Source organism: Macrobrachium rosenbergii, chromosome 23 (genome assembly GCF_040412425.1).
Source record: "Macrobrachium rosenbergii isolate ZJJX-2024 chromosome 23, ASM4041242v1, whole genome shotgun sequence".
Taxonomy (NCBI): Eukaryota; Metazoa; Arthropoda; class Malacostraca; order Decapoda; family Palaemonidae; genus Macrobrachium; species Macrobrachium rosenbergii.
Window position 1 is genome coordinate 51,765,087 of NC_089763.1, and position 22,573 is coordinate 51,787,659.

Here is a 22,573-nt window from a genome sequence, read left to right on the forward strand (position 1 = left end):
ACAAATATAAAATGGCAGAGAGGATAACTTTACAGTTATAAAGGAAAACAAAACTTTGGCGAACATGACACTGCAGCATTCCGGAGACCGCTGCTAAAGACTGTCGTAAAATCAGTCATATGATTTCTATCATCATTATTCATGTGCGCCCCGACAGTTCCATCCATGTTTTAGGTATATGACACACTTAAACAAAAATGAAAACAACTGACTAGAAAACCGTATTGTACTTCATGGTAACACTCAACATTTAGATCCGTCGACTAACTTTGATATAACATTTGATATAACATCGGGCGAACGATCCTCAAAAGTCTAGGATGATGTCCTCTACAAGGCGCAGAAGGAGGATTCAGATGTCATCCTCGGTAAAGAAGAAAAAGTATTTACACTTGAGGGTGACCAGAGATCTGTACATTCTCCATGTTACATAATATATGCACTCCTTGTGAGTACTGTCTTCACAGCATACACAAGACGAGTGGTTGCGTTGTAATGCATGCCATCCATACGCATACCTGAACTTCGTTCGAGCGCGTAGCCTCGGGAACTTCGAAAGTTGTCGGAATGACCGTAATTCCTAGCGATCTTTGTCGATGCGCATCTTCAACACTTCGTTTTTCCATCTTGACCTCTCACGAAGGTGAAGCGGTCTATACGCTCTGTCCTTTCTTTTACGAAGCTTCTCCATTTTTCTTTCCTGAAACTTCTGGCCATTATAATTTTCACTGAAAATCGTAAGATACTGGCGTTTCGGTTAAAGTAAAAACGTTTTGGGGAAAGTGACCCCCAACCCCCAGGTAACTTCCAAGTTTTATCAAAATCAAAGAAAAGTAAAGCACAGGCAAAGGCTTGCACGTTTTAGAAACACTTATGCAGTAAGCTCAGTGCTTCGGGTTTTTATAAATTCAAGAACAGATGGACATTTCCTTTCGTGTGAATTCGCACGTTTTTTGAATTATATACATGATTTAAATAAACATCTCCGAGCAAGGATAACTAACATATTATGTTTTCCATTCCAAAGGAGACACTCCATAGCAAAGACTTGAGAAACCATGGAATATCTACAACACCGGTCAGGACTCATTTGGATATATTGCAAACCTTTTTTCTTATAACGATCACAGACAATGCACAAAATTCCTGGAATCTTTAACAAGAGACATTTATTTGTTTATTTCCATAAAACAGAAACTTGTTAGACAGAATGGATGAATCAATAACGCTTAAATTTTAATACTATTTTCAGGTCAGAAACTGAAGCATTAAATAACACAATGGACACTAAATGGTGGACGTAAAGTTGCCTCATGAACATTATAGTCATTTCATATATCATTCATATGCACTTACAATCACTGAGTCACATTCTATCTTTAAGAAACAGCCACCACCAGAGGAAGATAAAGAAAGATATTGCCATTGGATATGAAGGCCCTGGCCCCTCCCCTTGGAAGTGGCTAAATAACACCGATTAGAAAAACCCATCATTGTCTGTCCAAGAGAAGTACAAGGAAATATTTACAATCCTGGAGACACAGTTTTAGGGGGAGAATGGGATGACCAGAGTCCGCTTTCAAGAAAGTCTTGAAAATAACAGTGAATCGTGGAAGATAGATGAACCATATTTCCAGCAACGATATTCGTTTATTCAATAAAGCAATGATGGCATTCATTCATTTTCTTCATTCCATATTGTCTCCTGAAAAACAAGAAACAGCTAACCTCCATTTATTATTTCTTATTCTTGAATGGCTGCAGACATAATACGTCTGCACACACAGATACTCAAGTATTTACACTTCAAAGTAAATATTTCAACAGCACATGAGCTAAAATATGCTAGTAAGCCAACTCATGTTCCCTGTCAAAAATTCGTTCATTTTTCATGTCACTCTGTTTGCAAAAATTGTCATTTTTCATAGACATGGGATACTTTTATCCACACTTGCAAGTGCTAACTCAACACAGCATTTCATCCGAGGGTTTTATTCAGTCCGGTTCATGGCCAGTTGATTTGAATTCCTAGGTTCGTAGCAAGAACACGTTCGCCATGCGTTCTTCTTCATCTTCTTTATCTTCTTCTTCTTCTTCTTCGTCGTCGTCGCCTTCTTCATGGCATTTGATAAAACCTTTTGGCTGTACAAAACTTTGTAATTCTTGTAATAAACTTCACCTTGACCATTTCCCTCACTACATTCTGAAAAGGAATCTGGATCTGATGAATTCGATGGCCGAATCTCAGCTAGATTTGAACATGTCGCACAAGACTCTCTCGATGGGAGTGTTTCCTACGGTCCTTTTGAAGAAGATCTCCTGGACGGCGGTGGCCGAGATGTGTCCCAAGGCAGGCAAGAGCAGCAGAAGTTTCCCAGCTCTGACACGACCGCCAGCGCCACAGACTTTGCTTGCCAGGTACTAAGAGAGAGGGAGAGAGAGAGAGGGAAAACAAAAATGAAAAGTTGAAAAGGGGGGAGACACTGCGTGTGTTACAAACTTCATATCACCGCATTGTATAAGAAACAGGGAATAGGCATTGTAAACTACGTAAAAAACGAGACGATGTTTAATCAGACAAATGAATTATGTTTTAAGAATTTCTTATATGCTGGAACTGAAAAAATGGGAATCAGCAAGATTTCCGACAAGACTAACGGGATATTGTTGTTGAAAGCAATTAAGTCTTGTTGCGAAATTTCCATATGCATATATATATATACATTATATATATATATATATATATATATATATATATATATATATATATATATATATATATACATGTATATATATATGTATATATTACATTACATATATACATATATATATATATATATATATATATATATATATATATATATATATATATATATATATATATGCATACATACATACTGTATATATATATATACACACATTTGTGCAATGAGTAATTCCTACGTTGCTCTCACCTCGTGCAACATCAGCTGCGTCTGATCCTGAAGGACTTCGACTCCATAACCGTCCCGCAAACCTCTAGCTTCTGGGGAATGAGAAAGAGTCAAAATAAATACTTGTCTCCTTGGGTGTCTCCCCCCCAAAAAAAAAAATAAAAAAAAATTAATGTATGAATGCGCAAGCGAAAAACGTCTAAATGCCTCCATAAACGAATATTTATCGAAAGAATCCAGATGACAGCATCTTTTCATTGGATTCTTGCTTATAAAATTACCCCTAAGTGAAATGTTATGTGATAAAAGATGAAAATTGATTGACTGATCGATTATAGCTACTAAAACTGGCGTCACAATACCTAGGTTATTGACGCCGTTATTAATTAAAAGAGTAAAACCGAATATATAACAAATAGCAACAGATAGAATTGAACATTGACATAAATCAAAAGAAAGGAAAATTAAAAAATAAATATAGAAAGAAAACTTCATTCAAGATCCTACCCAAACATAACTGAGAGGCAGGAAATCTACGATTATCTATTAAGTATCAGTAGTAACTGGTAAAGGGAAAAACTGGGGTAGAAACGAATCACGCTATCCCCCGTAGCAGGTAAGTCTCACCAGGTCGGAGGAAAATCAGCAATTTATGATCGACTCCAAGAGCTTGATCAAATCACCTAAACAGAAGAAGAAGAAGAAGAAGAAGAAGAAGAAGAAGAAGAAGAAGAAGAAGAAGAAGAAGAAGAAGAAGAGTACAGTATAGAGTAAATGTGGCAGGAGGTAAGTCAGCACCGTCTGGTCGACTCTGAGAGCCAAAGAGAAGTGCATAGAGTAAATGTGGCAGGAGGTAAGTTTAGAGACCCTGAAATGCCCTAACAGGGGGAATATATAGGGCTAGCCCTGAAAATTAAGAATGTTGTTAACCTGGAAAGCGATGGATGTCAAAGCTAATAGCATGGCTCTGCCTCGGTTAAAAAGAAAAAGAAATGAAAGGGGGAGGTTAAAAGTAAAGTAGAAATTCATTGACAATAATTTTGTAATATCTAGTTTAGAAACATCTCTAATTTTTCTGGGTTATTGTTGCAGAAAAGGGTAACAGACGAGAACTAAAATAAACATTCTGAAGTACTGTAAAATCGTAAAAATAAAGTCGATTAAAATTGTAAAAAGTAGTTCAGTGTACCCGCAATTGTGTTCGTGGAGTGTGCGCTTAGGAACCAGGAACCAACCGAGTCTCACCTGGTCGGAAGAGAATCAGCGCCTTGAGGCAGGCGTACTCCGTGTGATCGACCCTGAGAGCGTGCAGTCTCGTGATGACGTCTTTCATGGCCTCGATCTCTCGACCCAGCGCTGCCTCTTGCTCCCCATTGACGCCAGCGTCTCGAACCAGTGACACTGAAAATTCACATCAATGAAGTAATGAAATGCTGCGCTAGTGAAAACTCGGCGTTCGCAACAGGCAAAAGCTACGGACGAAAAATAGAACGAGGACCTTCTAACTGTGATAATTACAATGTTTAAAAAATTAAGTCGTATTATATAGATGGGATTGTTTGAAAGTAAGCTTACAATCCCAGAGGTAAAGATGACAGGCAAATCGAATTCGAAATCTTCCCGAATGTTCAGTGAATATAGAAATCCATTTCGAATTCAATTATGTCAGTTTCGGTATAGAGTTAAAATACAGGACACAACAAATACCATCATTATCAAACACTACAAAATGCTGAAGAGATATGGCTGGATAATGAAAATTGGAATTAATGAGTTCAATAATATTATCATTCTAATAGACGTTTCATTTGAATAATCATCATCCGCCTTCCGTTTTCTGTGACTAATTGTGAGGCGATTGAATGAAATTACATTGCCAGCTGGCATAGCGCGATAATTCAAAGCAAATTAAATTTAAGTCTGAACAACCTAACGATGCAAAAAGCAGCGAAGATTAATCAAGTATCACTAACATGGTTGAAGAACAGCTCTGAGAAACGTTTTTATGGTGTTTTTAGTATGGCCAGTACTTCAGGCTTCCAATACACTTAGGTAATGGAGAGTCATGCCATATAAAAATTTCCCCATGGCATTTGGTCACACAATTTTCCATCTTGTAGGTCTAAGGAACGTATATATCTTCCTCTTTCTCCTCTCACACACGCGCACACAAAACATACACTAGTGTAAACATTATGATCTCTTCAACTCTGTTCGTTTGATAATAAAGAATCTTCTTACTATTTTTAATGATAATCACCGTTTATTAAAAAACAAAGGTAGTTTAAAGGCCGATCTTTTATAATGAGTACGATCATCATATTTACAGAAATACAGAATTACAGGCGATATTTTCCGCAGGCTAGCACAAAGGACTACAAACATAACAAATAAATTTATCTCGATAAAATGGTGTTAATACACGGATACTGTCTGAAAGAACTTGCTTTTGCAAAAATAACTTTTTTATCTTATCTTTCGTTACTTGTCCTCCAAAATGTCGTTCATCACTGTTTACTTCATTACAATTTGCCCAGAGAGGACTTTATGACACAGATTTTAAACTTCTTTTCGTTCGCTCATATTTAATGGGTTAAAGTATCAGAAATTCTTGAGAGCACATCTCGTGTTTCTGGAAAAGGGTACCGCTATATATTCAGCAGCATTTACTGCCGAAAATACTTATTTTTATTTAAGATGTTATTTAATAAACTCTTTTTAAATAGGAATATCAGTTACAGTATGTAGTTCAACTGAAAAGTTATCTTGCATCCTTAGAAATTTGCTTAGACACAGTCATCTTCATATTATCAAGTTGTACGGATTGGGTTTTCTTAAAAGTGAAATAAACGGTGATCCTAAATGCTTTATATCCTTTTACTCCTAGTATTATCTTTAAGAGTACAATCATGTCTCCATCGAGAATTACAGTGCATGGTATGCTCGCGATTTATACCTGCTAACATGCATCTACTTGTGTCACTTGCTGTACTTCTCTTCCTTAGTGCAGTACTCTTTGACCCTCTCGCTCCAAAGACCTCGGTCCTTGGCACTTTAAAATTTTAGAATTTCTTTAGTCATTTACGAAACGTACTGCATATCGAAACTTCAGCTATCTGTGTTTACGCATTCCAGTGTACGAGGGCACCTCGCCGCAAGCTCGCTGATATATGCGTCGTGCGTGTCTCCGTCAGCAGTCGTGTATACACGTCATCTGCAAAATCACCAATTCATTCTTTCCCAGTCAGCACAGATTGTCACGCTGTTTCTTTCTTTTTCATATGGTGGCGCCAATTATTTACGGATAATATTTATGTATAAACATATATAAATATATATATAAATATATATATATATATATATATATATATATATATATATATATATATATATATATATATATATATATATATATAATGTGTGTGTGTGTTAGTGTACATATGTATGTAAGTACATATGTATATATATATATATATATATATATATATATATATATATATATATATATATATATATATATATATATATAGAGAGAGAGAGAGAGAGAGAGAGAGAGAGAGAGAGAGAGAGAGAGAGAGAGGAGAACTCAGAAGAGGGAGAGAAAAACCAGAGGGTACGAGGGAGGTTGAGGGGACAATGTTGTAGGAATCTATTGATTTATGGAATATTAAAGTGGCACTCTCGTTGCTGATTGGTTGAGATGTTTCTTGCTGGCTCCTAATTGGTGGAGACGGAACGACCAATCCAAGAGCTCGCAGAGTCATTTTTCTCGAGTTAATCATTTGTAATTCCTCTTAATGGCTGAGAGAAGAATATATGACTTTTCTGCCATAATTACAGAGGCCTCAGTTTTACTTATTTCACTTATATTTTCACCTGACTGTATTCTATCCTTGTTTAATTGTCTTTCTTTACGTTTTGATATGAAAATTATGTATAGCTTCTTTTCCTTTACGAAATGTTCCTTGCACAGACAAACAGAAAATTCAGCCGATAATGAAACCAAGCGCTTAAAATGAGTGTAAATGTACTTGATATGCCTGTATCATGCGTTTATTCGCGTTACAGTACTAGTCAATATGCCTCAACGCATACATACATACATACATACATACATACATACATACATACATACATACATACGTACATACATACATACATACATGTATATATATATATATGTATGTGTGTGTGTGTGTGTATGTGTGCATGTGTTTGCTTGCGTATGTATGTGTTTGTGCAGATTAAAGATAAGAATATATGAATAATGTACTGACCACTGACGCGAATAAGGGAGCCAAATGTAACAAGAGCTGTCGGAGACGCAACTCTCAACCATGGCTGAGTAATCCACCCACCAAAAGGTCCCTTTTCCTCAAAAGTTACATTCCAGTCCATTCCAAAATGTAATCACCTCTTGCCAGTCAAACGCCCAACCTTTGGTCAAATTTCCTTAAAAATCTACAAATACCTGCTTTGCTTAAACCTACTTAACATATACACAAACAGGTAAACGAACCGAACGAAGAGTAACATACTAAAAAATGTCAGTATCTATGAAGGGACCCCAGCCTTTACCTATACAGAAATCAGCCTCGGTTTGGAATATTTCGGAGAATCAATCCCCGCTAACACTAGCACAGAAATGCCAAGAAAAATTCTGCTAGATGCGTCTTGAAAAGTTAATTAAACCATCCCATCAAAGAACTTGAACTCACCTTCATCAAGGGGAAGCGACCACTGGGCGGCGGCCACAACGAAAAGCTCGCTCCAGGATTCCTCCAGCAGGATGGCTTGGTCTCTGAAGGGAAGCTGCGAAGAAGAACGAAGGAGTGAAGGAACGTGGGTCATGACATGAAGCTACTGTAGGATATATAACATTAGCGTTATCTCCACCGGGAAAGAGCTGATACTCTATCAGGCATTTTAAATGGACACAAGATTTTCTTTTTGCAGGTTGTATAAATAAAGTCTGAGGACTCGTTTGTAATAAGTTATCGTTTTCTATGACTGGGAACCTAACATATGACACAAAATAAAAAACTGAATGCTTCCATTGAAATTAATCATTATTAAGCAAATGGAAAAAAATTGGGAAGAGATGACATAATGTATGTAATAGCGGAAATTAAAAAAGACAATAAAGGGAGAGAAAAAGCAGCACTTTCAGCATATTTACCTGCAATCAATCTGTTAGGGAGATTTTATAATAACTCTCAACTGTTTATACACCCACAATTACACTTTACATACACACACAAACACACACACATAACACGTATATATATATAATATATATATATATATATATATATATATATATATATATATATATATATATATATATATATATATATATATAGATACATATGCAATATATATATATATGGATAGCTGTAATTCAAACGAGCATAATACCATTAAATGGAGCTGATTATCCATTCATTACTTGTTACGAGAAGAGACAATTTGTAAAGTTGTAAATAAATATTCAATGATGAGTAGAGGCCGCGTTTTATTACTTGAATTTAAATTTGAATAAGGGGACTTGAACGACTTAAAAATAAACTGCAACATATAATATGGAGTAGCAGGTTATATTAGCTATTCTAAATGAGCCACGTGACGACGAAACTGCACAACAGGAAATAGTAAAGGAGAAGCCGAAGCAAGAAAGCTCTTATTAACAGTATATGGAGGATAAAGATGAGAAGGAGAGCGGGAGGTGGAGACGTCGAGTTCCGTGAGGAAAGTCGGTGACCATAAAAATAATAATCTAATAAGGGGACTTGAATGACTTAAAAATAAACTGCAACATAATAATATGGAGTAGCAAGTTATATTAGTCATACGGAGCAAGAACGACAGACTGACGAAACAAAGGAAAAATGAGCTGCAAGAGGAGAAGTGAGTCAAGCGAGCAAGGAAGTGGCACAAAGCGACCAGAGAACCGAAATGAGAGTTCGATTGGCGAACGGCCCCTTCCGCGGCCGCCTTTCCAAAGAGCGGTCGCTCTGTTCGGTCGGCGGCCGCACCACTTGAAACCTAATCCTCACCTGCATGAAACTGGGAATGGAACGCGCCCATTTCACGCCCAAGAACAGGAGCTTGGCGGCATTTTCGTAGACGCTGTCCGAGGGCGAGATGACCAGGGCGCCTGCGTCGACCGTGATGGGTGGCGCCGATGCGGCGGTGGTGGTAGTGGTCGTGTGGGGCGCCGTGACGTGGGGGGTTTGTTGCGTATGTATCGGGGGGCTATCTGGAATGGCTGTGGGCGTCGCTGTGGGCGTTGGTGTGGTCGTAGATGTTGCTGTGCTCGTGGGAGATGGGCTGGGCGTGTTGGTTGTGGCCATCGGTGGAGAGCAGGGCTTGTATGACGCTGCACATCGCGAAAATAATCAAATCAATAAATAATCATATCAATATTTTAATAATACATGGACGCTGCATCTATACACACACATACAGCTAATTACGTAGCATATTTTGCATGCATACAGATTAAAACACTAGACACAAACACATTCATATAATTTATCATACATTATATTTTATATCATACATTATATTCAGTTAATACAGTTCTCTTATATAACGTATTTCATATTAAAGGGGGTTCCGTGGTTCTTATCAGAACGGCTCTTTATAGAGGACTGGATGGAGAATTCAAGATATATTTCTGTGTGTGAATAAGCCTCTATTGCTCTGTGTGAATAAGTAGATGTTAAAAATAAAAATCAAATTGTAAATAAACATAATACCTTAAAATTATCGAAGATATTATAACGCTCAATAAAGCAGCCTAATTCCCGGTTACAGTACTTGTACGTCAAACTAGACTCCTTTTGGCAAAATAACAGCAGGAGAAATAGAAATCTTTGGCAAGCGTGAATCACCCAACACTAACTAGCAATGGTTAAGTTTCAGTTTCGTGCCTTCCTTAACTTAATTTTGGTTTTGCTTCAGTAGAAATCTGAGAAATCAATCATGGCATCGTATCGCATTCGGCGTATAGAACAATTCACTGCCATATAGATCCACTCTTCTAAGAATCTTGAATATAAAACCAAGAGGCATATTTTGTTATCTTCCCTGAAGAAAAATCTAGCATAGACTAACCAATGAATCTTCTTAGATGGTATGCAATCACCTGATAGCTCTTACAGAAAAAAAAAATCAACTATTTGCGCAATGAATGTGAATTTTTGATGAATCTTCACCTGATGGATGAATGAATGATCTTAAGTTATCAGTCGTCATGACTTCTATGGTCACTGACACCGATGTTAATTAAAGGACTGCACAGTGTAAGGAATTTCTGATAATTATCACCTCCACAATAAACTAACGAAAACGCAAACATACACCTATATAGGCTGACGCTTTTGAAGACGGGAAGGCATCATAAAGAAAAACAAAGATAGTAAATAAGACGACTTCACTAATAATTGCTCACAGACGGCTGTTGTAACGAGGAGTTGCGTGGATAATCACATATATAAATAAATGATGAATCACTGGAAAATACGCGCCGGAGACAATTTGATATAATTCACTCACTGTTTCGTAAAAATTTATTAGACATCACCGAATGATATTATTGTTATTATTGACTTTCATCTTCATCCAGATTATGTACATCTGCGCTCTTAGCAGATATCAGCCTTGAAGAAAAGAGAACAGTAAGAAGAATTGAAAAGATCTTGTATAAAATCAATTTCACCGATGCTGCCGTTCTTAATAATAGATTATTATTATTATTATTATTATTATTATTATTATTATTATTATTATTGCGGTTGTTAATGGTAGTTTTATCCTCTTATCATTGCTACCGCTCCTTCTCTACACAAATTAAAACAGAGCGTTAATGGTGAATCTGTTGGTTGCTTCAGTTTTAGAAAGATGAAGACTAATGTAAAATCGATGTAAGATAAAAACTGATATACAGAAATAGCTGTTTTTATATGAAATTTATAGCATCAATAATAGTTACACACTGCGTGAAATTCGCTCTTTCTTTATACTCACTCACAGTAAATCGGATTTAAATGTCTCATCATTACCTGATCAAGAATTCTGTTGGCATCTACAAGTTTTTTCGGATCACTTTATCCCTTGTCAGCTCCACCAATAATTGTCTATTAATATAATCCAGCGTTTTTAACTATCAAAAGATAAATTAGAGCAACAATCACGATTTCCTTGAAGGAACGACAATAATTCAATTAGTTTTGTAGGCTACATGAGACGCTGGAAGAAACAGCTGTTTAACTTTTACGTCTATAGTACGCATAAACTTTTATGATTCGATGCATATCACTCATTATGACTTTAAGAGATGTTAAAATGATTTGCTCCTAGTATCGCGCGGAACAGAAAAGAATTCAACTCAATCTTTATTTCTGATAGCCACAAGGACCTCTGCAGTAACTATAATGTTGACGAAAATGTTCCCGTAGTTCACAAAATCGCCGTCAAAACCAAACAAGGCAATTCCTGAAACCTATACATCTCTAAATGTTATGTTTGTGATTCTCTATAACGACGGAAGTGAAACTTCAGGTACGTATTTGCAAATTATCTTCGTCGGTAACGTTTTCCTTATTGCAATCTTAATGTATATTTCCTATCGTATTTTGGTCAAATTATCAAATGAATGGATCAGTGTATTATTAACGTAATAATAAGAATGGACTGTTAAGGTCTTTTTGAGATTAAGGAGAATTAAAAAATAATAATGGAATGCCATCAAATGTAGATCCTTATATATACGTATATATATATAAATATATATATTCATATACACACACGTATATACATGTGTGTGCATGTGTGTTTTTGCGTACACATAAAGACAGATAAAGGGAATAATTATTGATTATTCGATGTGTACAGAAGGGACGAAAAACAAAGGGAACGGATCGAAACAACCTACATACAAATAACACTGTACCTAAGTTTACTTTGTGATGTACTAGCTGATAAAATTCAATTACGTGAATTTCAACGAGAGAGAGAGAGAGAGAGAGAGAGAGAGAGAGAGAGAGAGAGAGAGAGAGAGAGAGAGAGAGCAAATAAAACTTGGCCCAAAAGAGCTCGTGACATAGCTATGAATATTCCACAAAAGTGTCAGTTCTACGCAGCATCTTCGAATTTCTGACAGATTCATTTCAACACTTGAGTTGTGCTTTCGCTACTATATTTCTTTATATGGGTTTTCGCTACAGTAATTCCGATTTTTCTGTGTGTAATATTATTCCTTTATTTTCCCTGATGCCATTTTCTTTCAAAATCTACTGATCTGAGTTACTTTGATTATTATTATCAATAATAATAATAATAATAATAATAATAATAATAATAATAATAATAATAATAATTCTACGAGAAGTAACTGAATACTTTCATTACGCTATGGATGTTGTCTTCTCTAAAATATATGAGCTATTGTTGGTAGGCCTACGCAGTATTTTCCAGTACACAAATACATGTACAAACGCGCTAAGTTAAACGAATAGATATACAGTGTTATTCAGAAAATCAATTCTCTTTCCACGTACAATATATATATACAATATATATATATATATATATATATATATATATATATATATATATATATATATATATATATATATATATATATAATAGATATGTATATGTATAACATGTATATATATATATATATGTATGTATGTATATACAGTACATTATATATATACATATATATGTATACATACATGTACATATATAATTAATTAATTATTCTAACTTACCGCAATGCTATCGTTCAGTTATTAAAGTATTTTGTTATATGAAAGAGAGTGGCTTAAATGCATCTGAAATTACTTCGATTACAGCGTCAGCTCAGTTATCGTGATATTTACCCTGCCGATGCCAAAGTCTTCCTTATCATGCATCAGCTACCGCTCAGTGCATAGATGGAACTCGTCATGAATTTTACTTCTTTCACTGAACAAAAAATTAACTACAACAGGAGGAATTTTTCATATTTAGCGAACGTAACGCCGTTGACCAGCCCACTGCTTATTCTGGCACCGGTGCCAAAATTTCTGAGCGGCTGTATCGGATGACAACAGCGCATCGCTAAGGCTATAACGGCAGACTCCCAACTCTCTTCAAGACGGTGACACTGACGCTGATATATTGAAGTTAAATCAGCGCTAAGTTAAGATAACGTCATTTGCTTTATTATCGATTTTTCACGGACAGTTCACTTTGCTGTAAACTACTGAATGTCCATACAGATATCACTTTCATGCTCGAAATAGCGCTGAATTGCATCAAAGACTAGCGCCCAGCCAGTTGCTTGTTAATTTTGAGTAAAATAGGATAACTCGGTAAGCGCTTTTAACGAAAGGGGCAAAGCAAGAAGAAATATTTCTCTTTGAAAAGATAATAAGACTTAAATATCCCAATAAATATTAGAGCAAACTGTTTACCGAAGAAAATTAATTTTCCATGTAATAAATCCTATAAAATCTTAAGTAGAATGGCTACTTTCTAAGTTAATCTCGTTTAATGGTTACTGGGAAAACGATCTACAGACATACGAGACCTTATTAAATGGGATTAACTAAGCTTATTCACACGGTTAAAATGTTATCATTCCTATAAGGTCTGCTTCATTTAAAATGAGGAACGAAAATCTTCATACTTCATTAGCAAAATGTAGATTAGCTAAGAAAGCTGGTTACTCCTGTTTCGGTAATTGTCTTTGCATGGCAAAAATGATTAAAACAAACATATCAGATGTACACATCCGAGACGAAGACCTTCTTTTGTCATAAACGAGAGGCGCAGAGAAATGCAGTCACTGTCGGCAACTTAGATCATTCATTCTTTTACAAGCAAGTGAAATAACTTTACATTGTTAAAAAGTAACCAAAAATTCGCTTCTTAATTCTTAATTTAAAGCAGAATAATCGGCCTTCGATGAAAGCATTGTTTTATTTACATGCTTATATTTACGCATCGTTTTGATATGAAGCTATTAGATACCGCTGACTAAATGCAAATGGTAAGGTACACATCATTCATTTCCTTTCACCAAATCAAGGAGGAATACAGACTTCTTAAAGTAATAGCAGAAGAACATACTCACCATTTAATTTATTGTGGAGATCGCGAGTGAAAAAGAAGCCTATGTTGTTGTTGTTTATGCTGTCGCTGTTGTTATTGTTATTGTTGTTACACCTGATGTTATTTGGGGGTTGGGGAGGCTCGGTTACGGCTGGTGTGATATCAGCATTTCTAACAACGTCGGAGCTTGAGACTTCAGATTCACCCAAAGCTTGTGGCGGGGAAGTCGACGGCCGGCGAGGGGGGCTGAATGCTGATCTCCCATTGGCTATTCGGCAAACCTCGCTGACGTCGCTGACTGGCTGGCGCACTTCGACCGTTGGTGACTTGAGCTCTATCCTCTCTGCGACTGGTGGCTTTAAATTCAACCTCTCCATGATTGGCGGTTTGTATTCGATGTTACTCCCGACGAGAAATTTGTGCTCGGGACGTTCTGTTAGCTGAGGCTTAAGATCGATAGGCGGTGATGCGTCTGAGAGAGGTCGACGAAGGTCAGGTCCCAAGGCGGCTAAGTTGGGTTTGAAAGCTGAGTTATGGCTGAAATGCAAAGTCAGGGGAGCCATGGAAGGGGTAATTGGCAAGAAAGGGGGTTTGAAGGGCATAGGAGGCAACAGAGCCGGATAATAAGGGGGTAAGGGGGGAAGGCCAGCACCGCCTCCAACAGACACAGGTGGAAATCCTGCCGTCACGGGGACATCTGGAGCAAACATCGGTCGTTTCTGGCAGGATCTTGGAGCTCTCTCGTGCTGGACAGCTTTTTGGGCGGAAGAAAGAAATTATCAATGAAAACTTCCTTGCTCATATAGTGATGACATTTATTCTATAAGAAACACGCTGCAATTTCTTACACTAAATTTCCAAAAGTTAGGAGGATACATCTTAATATTTATAGAACTTACTACCTGATTGCCGACTAATGATTTTAATCGTGAAAATGGTGGCGTATTTCCTATAAACTAGACTTGCGAAAGTGCGTGACTTTAATGACAAACATCTGAAGCATTCACATTCTCCAAAGTGTGGCCACTAACACCTAAACAACATGGAAAAAATCAGCTGAATACCTTAAGTACTATAATTAATTCATTACCTCGTCAGTAGCTGCTCAAATCGAGAGGTTCAGTTGTTTAAAAAACATGATGGTTCGTTAATGAATTAATTCTTGAACACTGAACACACACTCCAGAAATAATGAGATTACTTAATCTGCTGAACAATGAGGATCTTTGTTAACAACATTATGACAGTCCATTAAGAGTGATTAAATCTCATCCTGCATTTTATGACGGTTTATGGAGTACAAATATTATGTGTATCTGACAGAATCCTGGGTGCAGAGATTGCAAAATGGCATTTACATTAAACATGTTGTACATGACTATCCAAAACGCAACCCAAAATTCATGTCTTGATAACATCAAGCTTCTAAGGAACTGTAACTTATTAAATAAGATCAAATATATCTGTTAACAACTAATTCTTCCATCCAGCCTTATTAGAGTTCCTATTAATGATAGTAAATACTGCCTTAAATGCATATGGGAATTCCTCTATTCTGATAATCTGAATTATTACCAAAAAAACATTCTAGCAGTTATGTTGCATTGTTCATAGTAATTCCAGGAGAAATACTGAAAAGCCCACTTGTATTACTAAGAGAACAATGAGATACTTCATTTACTAGGATTCTGTACGTTAGTAAAAGCTTGCAAGTGATTTTTTGTTCGTAATAAAATACGTATATATATATATATATATATATATATATATATATATATATATATATATATATATATATATATATATATGTGTGTGTGTGTGTGTGTGTGTGTATTTGTGTATGTCTCTATTTATGTGTATGTGCGTGTGTGTGAATCTGTGTTATGTATATGAAAGTCAACAAGTTCATTTGCAGTAAATAAAGCTTAGTCATGGCTTGTACAAGAAACCAAATACTAGATTTAGAATATCACAAGATAACACTGAATGTCTAGGAGAAGAAATGAGACCACAACATGGTTCGGCAATGAGTCCAGAACTATCAGTGATACTGAAGGATGATCTAAGCGAGCTGGAGGAACTTTATTCGTATGATTTGGTCTTGAAAACAAAATCCACAAGGACACCGAAAGAGAACTCAGGTATAGCCAGATAGTATTGAAAGGAGGTGGCCTAGAGTAAATGCAAGTAAAAGAAAGTAAAGTCTGGGGAAGACAGTCCACAGTCAGACACAGTCAAGATCAGCCGTACAGAAGGTAATCAGTTTTTCATATCTGGGGACTGGGATACGTGAAACAAGTGGCGCAGGTGGAGACTGTGTAGGTCGGAGAGGTGTTAGTCGATTGATGTGTGTGTGTGTGTGTGTGTGTGTGTGTGTGTGATGTGAGTAAATAGATTTACAAGTAACGGTTTACACAAGTCTTGATCTTGTTCCGAAGGTGAAAGAAAAAATTGATAGACCAACAGCCAAAAAGAGAGAGAAATGAAGAATCACAAGCTTGGGCAATATATCGGAATACGCAAAAGTTGCAAGAATTCGAGTCTGTAGATACCACAAGAACAGGGGAAAAATGGCCCAGCCAAAAAGGCGAGGAAAGAGATTGTGTGGAGGGCAGCGTATTAGAGGATAGGAGGCAAAGAAACAGTGGTTACAAGTCCTAGGAAACGACGAATCGTAGAGGTCGACGTTTAATTACCAAGAAAAATGGCAGAGAAGTGTGTGCGCTTGTGTGGGTAGGTACTCAAGAAAAGCCCAATAATTTACCGTTAAAAAAAACAGGACCTAAAATGAAATCGCCATCATCATTATCGGTGCACTAAACTAAAATAAAAAAATATCGGAAAGTTTGCCAAGAATGTTGCGCTCTTAATTCAAGTCTGCAGAAAAGTATCATGACAGACAAACTAATTTTGCCTAATAAAGGTTGTCACATTCTACGTATGATGAAGTAATGGCCAATGAGATTGTGTTAATGACAATTGCGGATTATTAAGGGGCTTTTCTTATCTTAAATTTTGAAATGTACGCACACACACACACACACATTGTGCGTATTCACCTGTGATTTTTATAAATTTAAATACAGTAAATCCCTAAAACAAAGGTGAATGGTCTTCATTTAATAATGTATGTTCCATCGCTGATTATCCCTACAGTTAATGACATTCGCTTTTCTATCGTACTTTCCTTTTTCTTTTCTCTCCTTCGGTATCACTTATTCGCAGAGTAGCAAAAGACTCTTGCAAAGGCTATTTTTTTTTACAACTCCTCAGCAGATAACTCCTGAATCTCGTCAAAGCAACAAATCTCGTGTTAAAATAGTTCATTTAAACGCTGAAATCCGAAAGTCAACAGGAGTGGAAAAGGATGTGATAAACAAATCGTCTGATAACATTTGTAAATGCTTTAAGGCATTTTGACAATAAAGGTAGTTATTAGTTGAATGTCATTCTGATGCGGAGATACTAATGAATAACCATTTTCGCTCTTAGTATTCTTCCGTACTATTTAAAGCGTTTGGATTTCTGAAGTGATAACTAATAATACTTCAGATATTTCTAATGAGTCATAATAACATACTTCTGCTTGTCCTTTTTTTTCGCATGCCAAGATTAGTTATTATTCTTCGTCGTGAGGCAGTGGTTACAACGCACAGCGTACGAAGGGAGAAAGTCCCCATTCCATTTCCTAACATTATTTTCAAAGGATTTTAGTGGAAACAAAGACCTAGGATATTATGAAATACAAGTTATGCGTTTATTGCACGGTTCTGTATTTCCTTTGGTCTATAAACTTACGTATCACACGATGTCCAGAGGAAAAAAAGTGGCTATACACCTAACCTAACCTGTATAACTATTAGAGAGGTGGACATTCCATGCAAAGACATCAAAACAAACACTCATATACACATGCACCTGATGTGGAAGCCTACGCACGTGTACGCGCGCACGCACACAAACACACACACACACACAAACACTCCACAACAGGAGGACCGTCCAAAACACACACAAGTCACTAATGCACCTTTTATGTCGCTCTCTTCAGTTCCCCTCTCCGCCTTCCCCGCTTTCTCTCACTTCTTAGCTCTTCGCTCCTCCTTTTATTTCGTTATCGCCTCTCTCAGCTTAGCTTCCCGTCGCTTTGACAGAGGCTTTTTATTTTCTAGTTTGTTCGCTTTCAATTTTTTCTAGATCGGTCCCGATGTCATCCAGGGTCGATTTAGAATAGAATTTGTTGCGGTTTCAAACATTTGCTTCATGTGGCTTAGATGTCATTATACAAACATACATACACACATATATATATATGTGTGTGTGTGTGTACGTGTGTGTGTTTGTGTATGTATATATATTTTTTATATATTTAATGTATATGTGTGTGTATGTGTATGTATGTGTATATATGTATATATATATATATATATATATATATATATATATATATATATATATATATATATATATATATATATATATATATATGATATACTGTGATATACTGTACATATACACAATGATAGTTCCATTTCAACTCAACATGTATTTTCATTACAAAACTTATTGTTCTTAATTGTTCATGATATGAATTCTATCTCAATTCTTCTTCCTATGATGAGCAGTTGGTGTTCTTTCAATATCGCGGGCAACACTATTCCATCCCATCTAGAGATATCTTATTATCAGGCGAGACAAAATCATTTATCGAAGATAAAATCAGTGGGGAGGTTTGGCTAGAATCAGAGACCCAAATGAATGGATAACTTATCTGCTAAACATAAAAATAAACGTTTTTAAAGACAAGCTGTAGCTCAAAAAATAAAACACCCGCGTCTGGTAAGAAAAAAAAAGCAATATCCAAGTCACAAAATAATCAAGATATTGATAACGAAGGCTTCGATATATGATATATACAGAGCAGTGATTAAGAGACTATTCGAAAATTAAAGTGAACCGACTGATAGATAAAGCACCAAGGCAATAACGTAACAGTTAGGAAATGTATACGAGCTTTTTGATTTTTTTATCATAAACACATAAAATGGATACTTACACGATTATGAAATCGAACTCTAATGTATGTGATAAAGAAGACAATAAATGGATACAGAAGTGACCATCTGCATAAATAACGAAATCATTCAATAAGGGTTAACTAGACCAGGAAGTTAAAACGCAACGTTTGATAAACAAAGCAATAACCATTTAATTGTACTTTTAGGATACTAGAATCGAACCATATTGTAAATTACCAGTAACATGTTACAAAAACAAGCCTGTACATGAACAAGGCATTTAATAAACAAAGCTACAACTGGAAAACTACACTACTAAGAAATTCGAAAGGAAACCTTTATTAAACAAACCAATAACTGAAAATCTACTCTATCGAGTTATCAAAAACGAACCATTTTGATGAATAAAAATAGGACGGAAAAAAACTCTTGGCTGTTAGCGTCCCCCGAGAGAGGTAAAGTTGTGTCAACTTAAATATGCAAAGAGAATGGATCCATCATGTCAAGTCAGAATGACCCCCTTTGTCAGTACACCCAAGCACCCTGGCCGCGTCCTCAGTCCCTCTCCCTTCCCTCTCTCCTCCCCTCTCCCTTTCCTCCCTCTCCTTCACTCGGTCCCTTCCTCTTGAGTCTGGGAACTATTGCATATGGTTCTCTTTTCAACTCTCTAATGATCTAGAAAACTCTAACTCCTTCGCTCACCCTCCTTCTCATCCCCAAACCCCAAACATCTTTGTCTTACTTTGCAAGAAGATTTCTTGCAGGGACACTTGCTTTTGGTTACATTTGGAGTTTCCGGGCTTTAACTAAGAAAGTCTCTCTCTCTCTCTCTCTCTCTCTCTCTCTCTCTCTCTCTCTCTCGAGCTTGGTGTTAGAAGATAACTTATTTTCGCTGGTAAATAATCTTTACTCAATCCCAGCAGAAAATTTTCTCCGTGAGGAAAGGGAACTCATTCGCAACGGAAAATATATTGTCTGTCTGTCTTTTTGCCAGCCCCCCAATAACACTCCCCACCCCTCTCTCTCTCTCTCTCTCTCTCTCTCTCTCTCTCTCTCTCTCTTTCTTTTTTTCAAGTTCTGTTTTCACTATATATGAGGTATAACAAGCTCAGTTTAATAACTGGGACCTAGTATTTTGCATGCATGTTCCGGTGTCGTTTTTACTTTTTACTTTCGTGTTAGTTTTAGATATTCTAAGGACCGGAAACTAACACAAATAAAAAAAAATACTGACTTGGGTTACAATTTAATGACGATAAGTACGCCTTACAGTCGTCAATGAAAAAGAAGAAGAAAAAATTTACTTCATTTGCATGCAACTGAATTCGCTGATTGTGCTATGATTGCGAATGTCGGAGCAAGCTCCTGTGGTACAAATAAGCATAATAGCTTACCTAGGTATGCTAAATTCTTGTCACTGCATTTTCTGATGTTCTAAATCATTTAATTAACAAATGACGAACCAATAATTTTGTACCAATATATCAATTATTATGTTTGAAGACTTCGGGAATATGTATAGTTCTGGCTCAGTTTTTAGTATTTTTTCTATGATTTCTATAATTCTCTTAATACTTTTTTTCAGATATAACTCCTAAATTATGTATAATGTTGTACGGTTTGATTTCATGGAAGGACGAATAACTGAAGAAACTACTTCACAGTCGATATTGCAAAACATAAGGACATCTCTGAAAACCACAATTCACAGTAAGTGCAGCGATTTATGCCAACACACAAAAGTGGTTTCTAGCCTCGTCTGCCCGAAGATGATGGCAGGGAAGATGATGGCTTACATGATTAGTACCTAGTTGACTGCGGTGGGCTGCAATCGTGGTAGAGAAAGTTTGGGCTATCAACCACGTGGGAAAAGACATAAAGGTGGCTCTGTGGCAGAACACAGGGCTTGAATTTGCAAGGTCTACGGTTTGATCACAGCTTGCCGCCCAGCTGTCGGTCAGCTGCGAATGGGCTCCAGCTTCAGCTGGGGTAAGAAAAGGCATGAGACTAGTAACCCCATTCCTGGAGACTTGTTGAGATCTGGAAGTCTATACCCATCTGGTGCCACTCCAGCTCCTCCAAAAGAGGGTAAAGGTAGGAAAGGTATATATATATATATATATATATATATATATATATATATATATATATATATATATATATATATATATATATATGTATGTATATATGTATGTATGTATGTATGTGTTAACAGAACCTCAAGAAAGAAAATAATCGTAATAAAACTTATCCTTTACATGATCTGGATGGAGTTATTTTCTCTGAATTATTTAGTTTTGTCCAAAAGGACACGAGATTTTTCATTTTAGGATCAAAATGAAGAATAATCAGATAACTTGCTCACCCTTAAACAAGATGTCAACATTTAAAATGAAATAACCAATTCAACTATAAATGGCCGACTGCTTCCAAGCTAGAAAGATCTGTTAATCGAATAGTAGAATAGAATAGAATATGAAATTTAGGCCAAAGGCCAAGAGCTGGGGCCTATGAGGTCAATCAGAGTTGAAACGGAAATTGACAGTAAAATGACTTGAAAGCTGTAACAAGAGGTAATCCTCGCAGTTGCACTATGAATCAATTGTTAAGAAAGGTTGGAAAGTAAGATGGAAGAGAGACTATGAAAGAAGTTACAGTAAAAGGAATGAAACCGGTTGTAGCCAGGGGCCGAAGAGACGTTGGAAATAACCTTAATTAAGTAATGCCTACAGTGCACCGCATGAGGTGCACTAGCGGTGCTAACCCCCCTACTACGGGGGTTACTCGAATAGAGAACTAACAGGTGCCAGGGGTAAAGAACTCACCATCCTTCTTCATGTTGACATCGAGGCACTTCTTGAATCTGCAGGCTTGGCACTGGTTCCTTCGCGTGACGTCAACAACGCAGCTTCCAGCCTCTTTACAGACGTAGTCTAGAGTCCTGGGAAAGTGTTGAGAATGATATCAATGCTTTCGTAAAACGAACGGGATGACGATTCAGGTGTTACTCTGGTGAAAAGTTTTGATCCCATCAATGAATCACCCTAAGGCAATCAGAACTAAAATTCATTTGTGTCATTGATTTATTGAGCTACACTAAACATTTAGAGATCCACTGACGTTAGAAATAAAATACATTATTTACCCTAAATTCAGGGAAAATCACTTGTTGTTATTGCTATGCAACTTAAATGTCTATTACATTCGGTATTCTTATCGATGTTTCATATTCCTTGTCTGAATCATCGTTAAATTATCCGTTATATTTTTATTGTTATCTCAGGTTACCCTTGATATAATAATTACAGACATATAGAATTATGACACGAAAAGGCAATGAACTGAAATCAGGTAAAAACTCATTCTAATCATCATTTAGACTTGTATCCCAAACCCATAATTCGATATAGGACTACTTATCGAATCTACATATTTTGCCAAACTTTTTTCAAGGTCATAGCATCTTAAAACAGTCTTAAAGAAAAGTTCTAACGGTAAATTTGCACAAGGTCTATC

General features: G+C 36.5%; 1 protein-coding gene across 2 annotated transcripts in view; it reads right to left on the reverse strand.

The window, feature by feature from the left end:
- The window catches only part of LOC136851622 (photoreceptor-specific nuclear receptor-like), a 67,804-nt gene that overhangs the window by 105 nt on the left and 45,126 nt on the right, over positions 1–22,573 (reverse strand). For both annotated transcript variants that reach the window (XM_067126009.1, XM_067126008.1), the window contains exons 4-10: positions 21,883–21,998; positions 14,062–14,793; positions 8,990–9,312; positions 7,652–7,745; positions 4,179–4,334; positions 2,955–3,025; positions 1–2,421 (exon numbers count right to left, since the gene is read on the reverse strand). The exon at positions 1–2,421 is cut by the window's left edge and continues 105 nt beyond it. In XM_067126009.1, the coding sequence (XP_066982110.1) occupies positions 2,245–2,421; positions 2,955–3,025; positions 4,179–4,334; positions 7,652–7,745; positions 8,990–9,312; positions 14,062–14,793; positions 21,883–21,998 (1,669 nt within the window). In that variant the 3' untranslated portion in view covers positions 1–2,244. The remainder of the gene's footprint in view (positions 2,422–2,954; positions 3,026–4,178; positions 4,335–7,651; positions 7,746–8,989; positions 9,313–14,061; positions 14,794–21,882; positions 21,999–22,573) is intronic.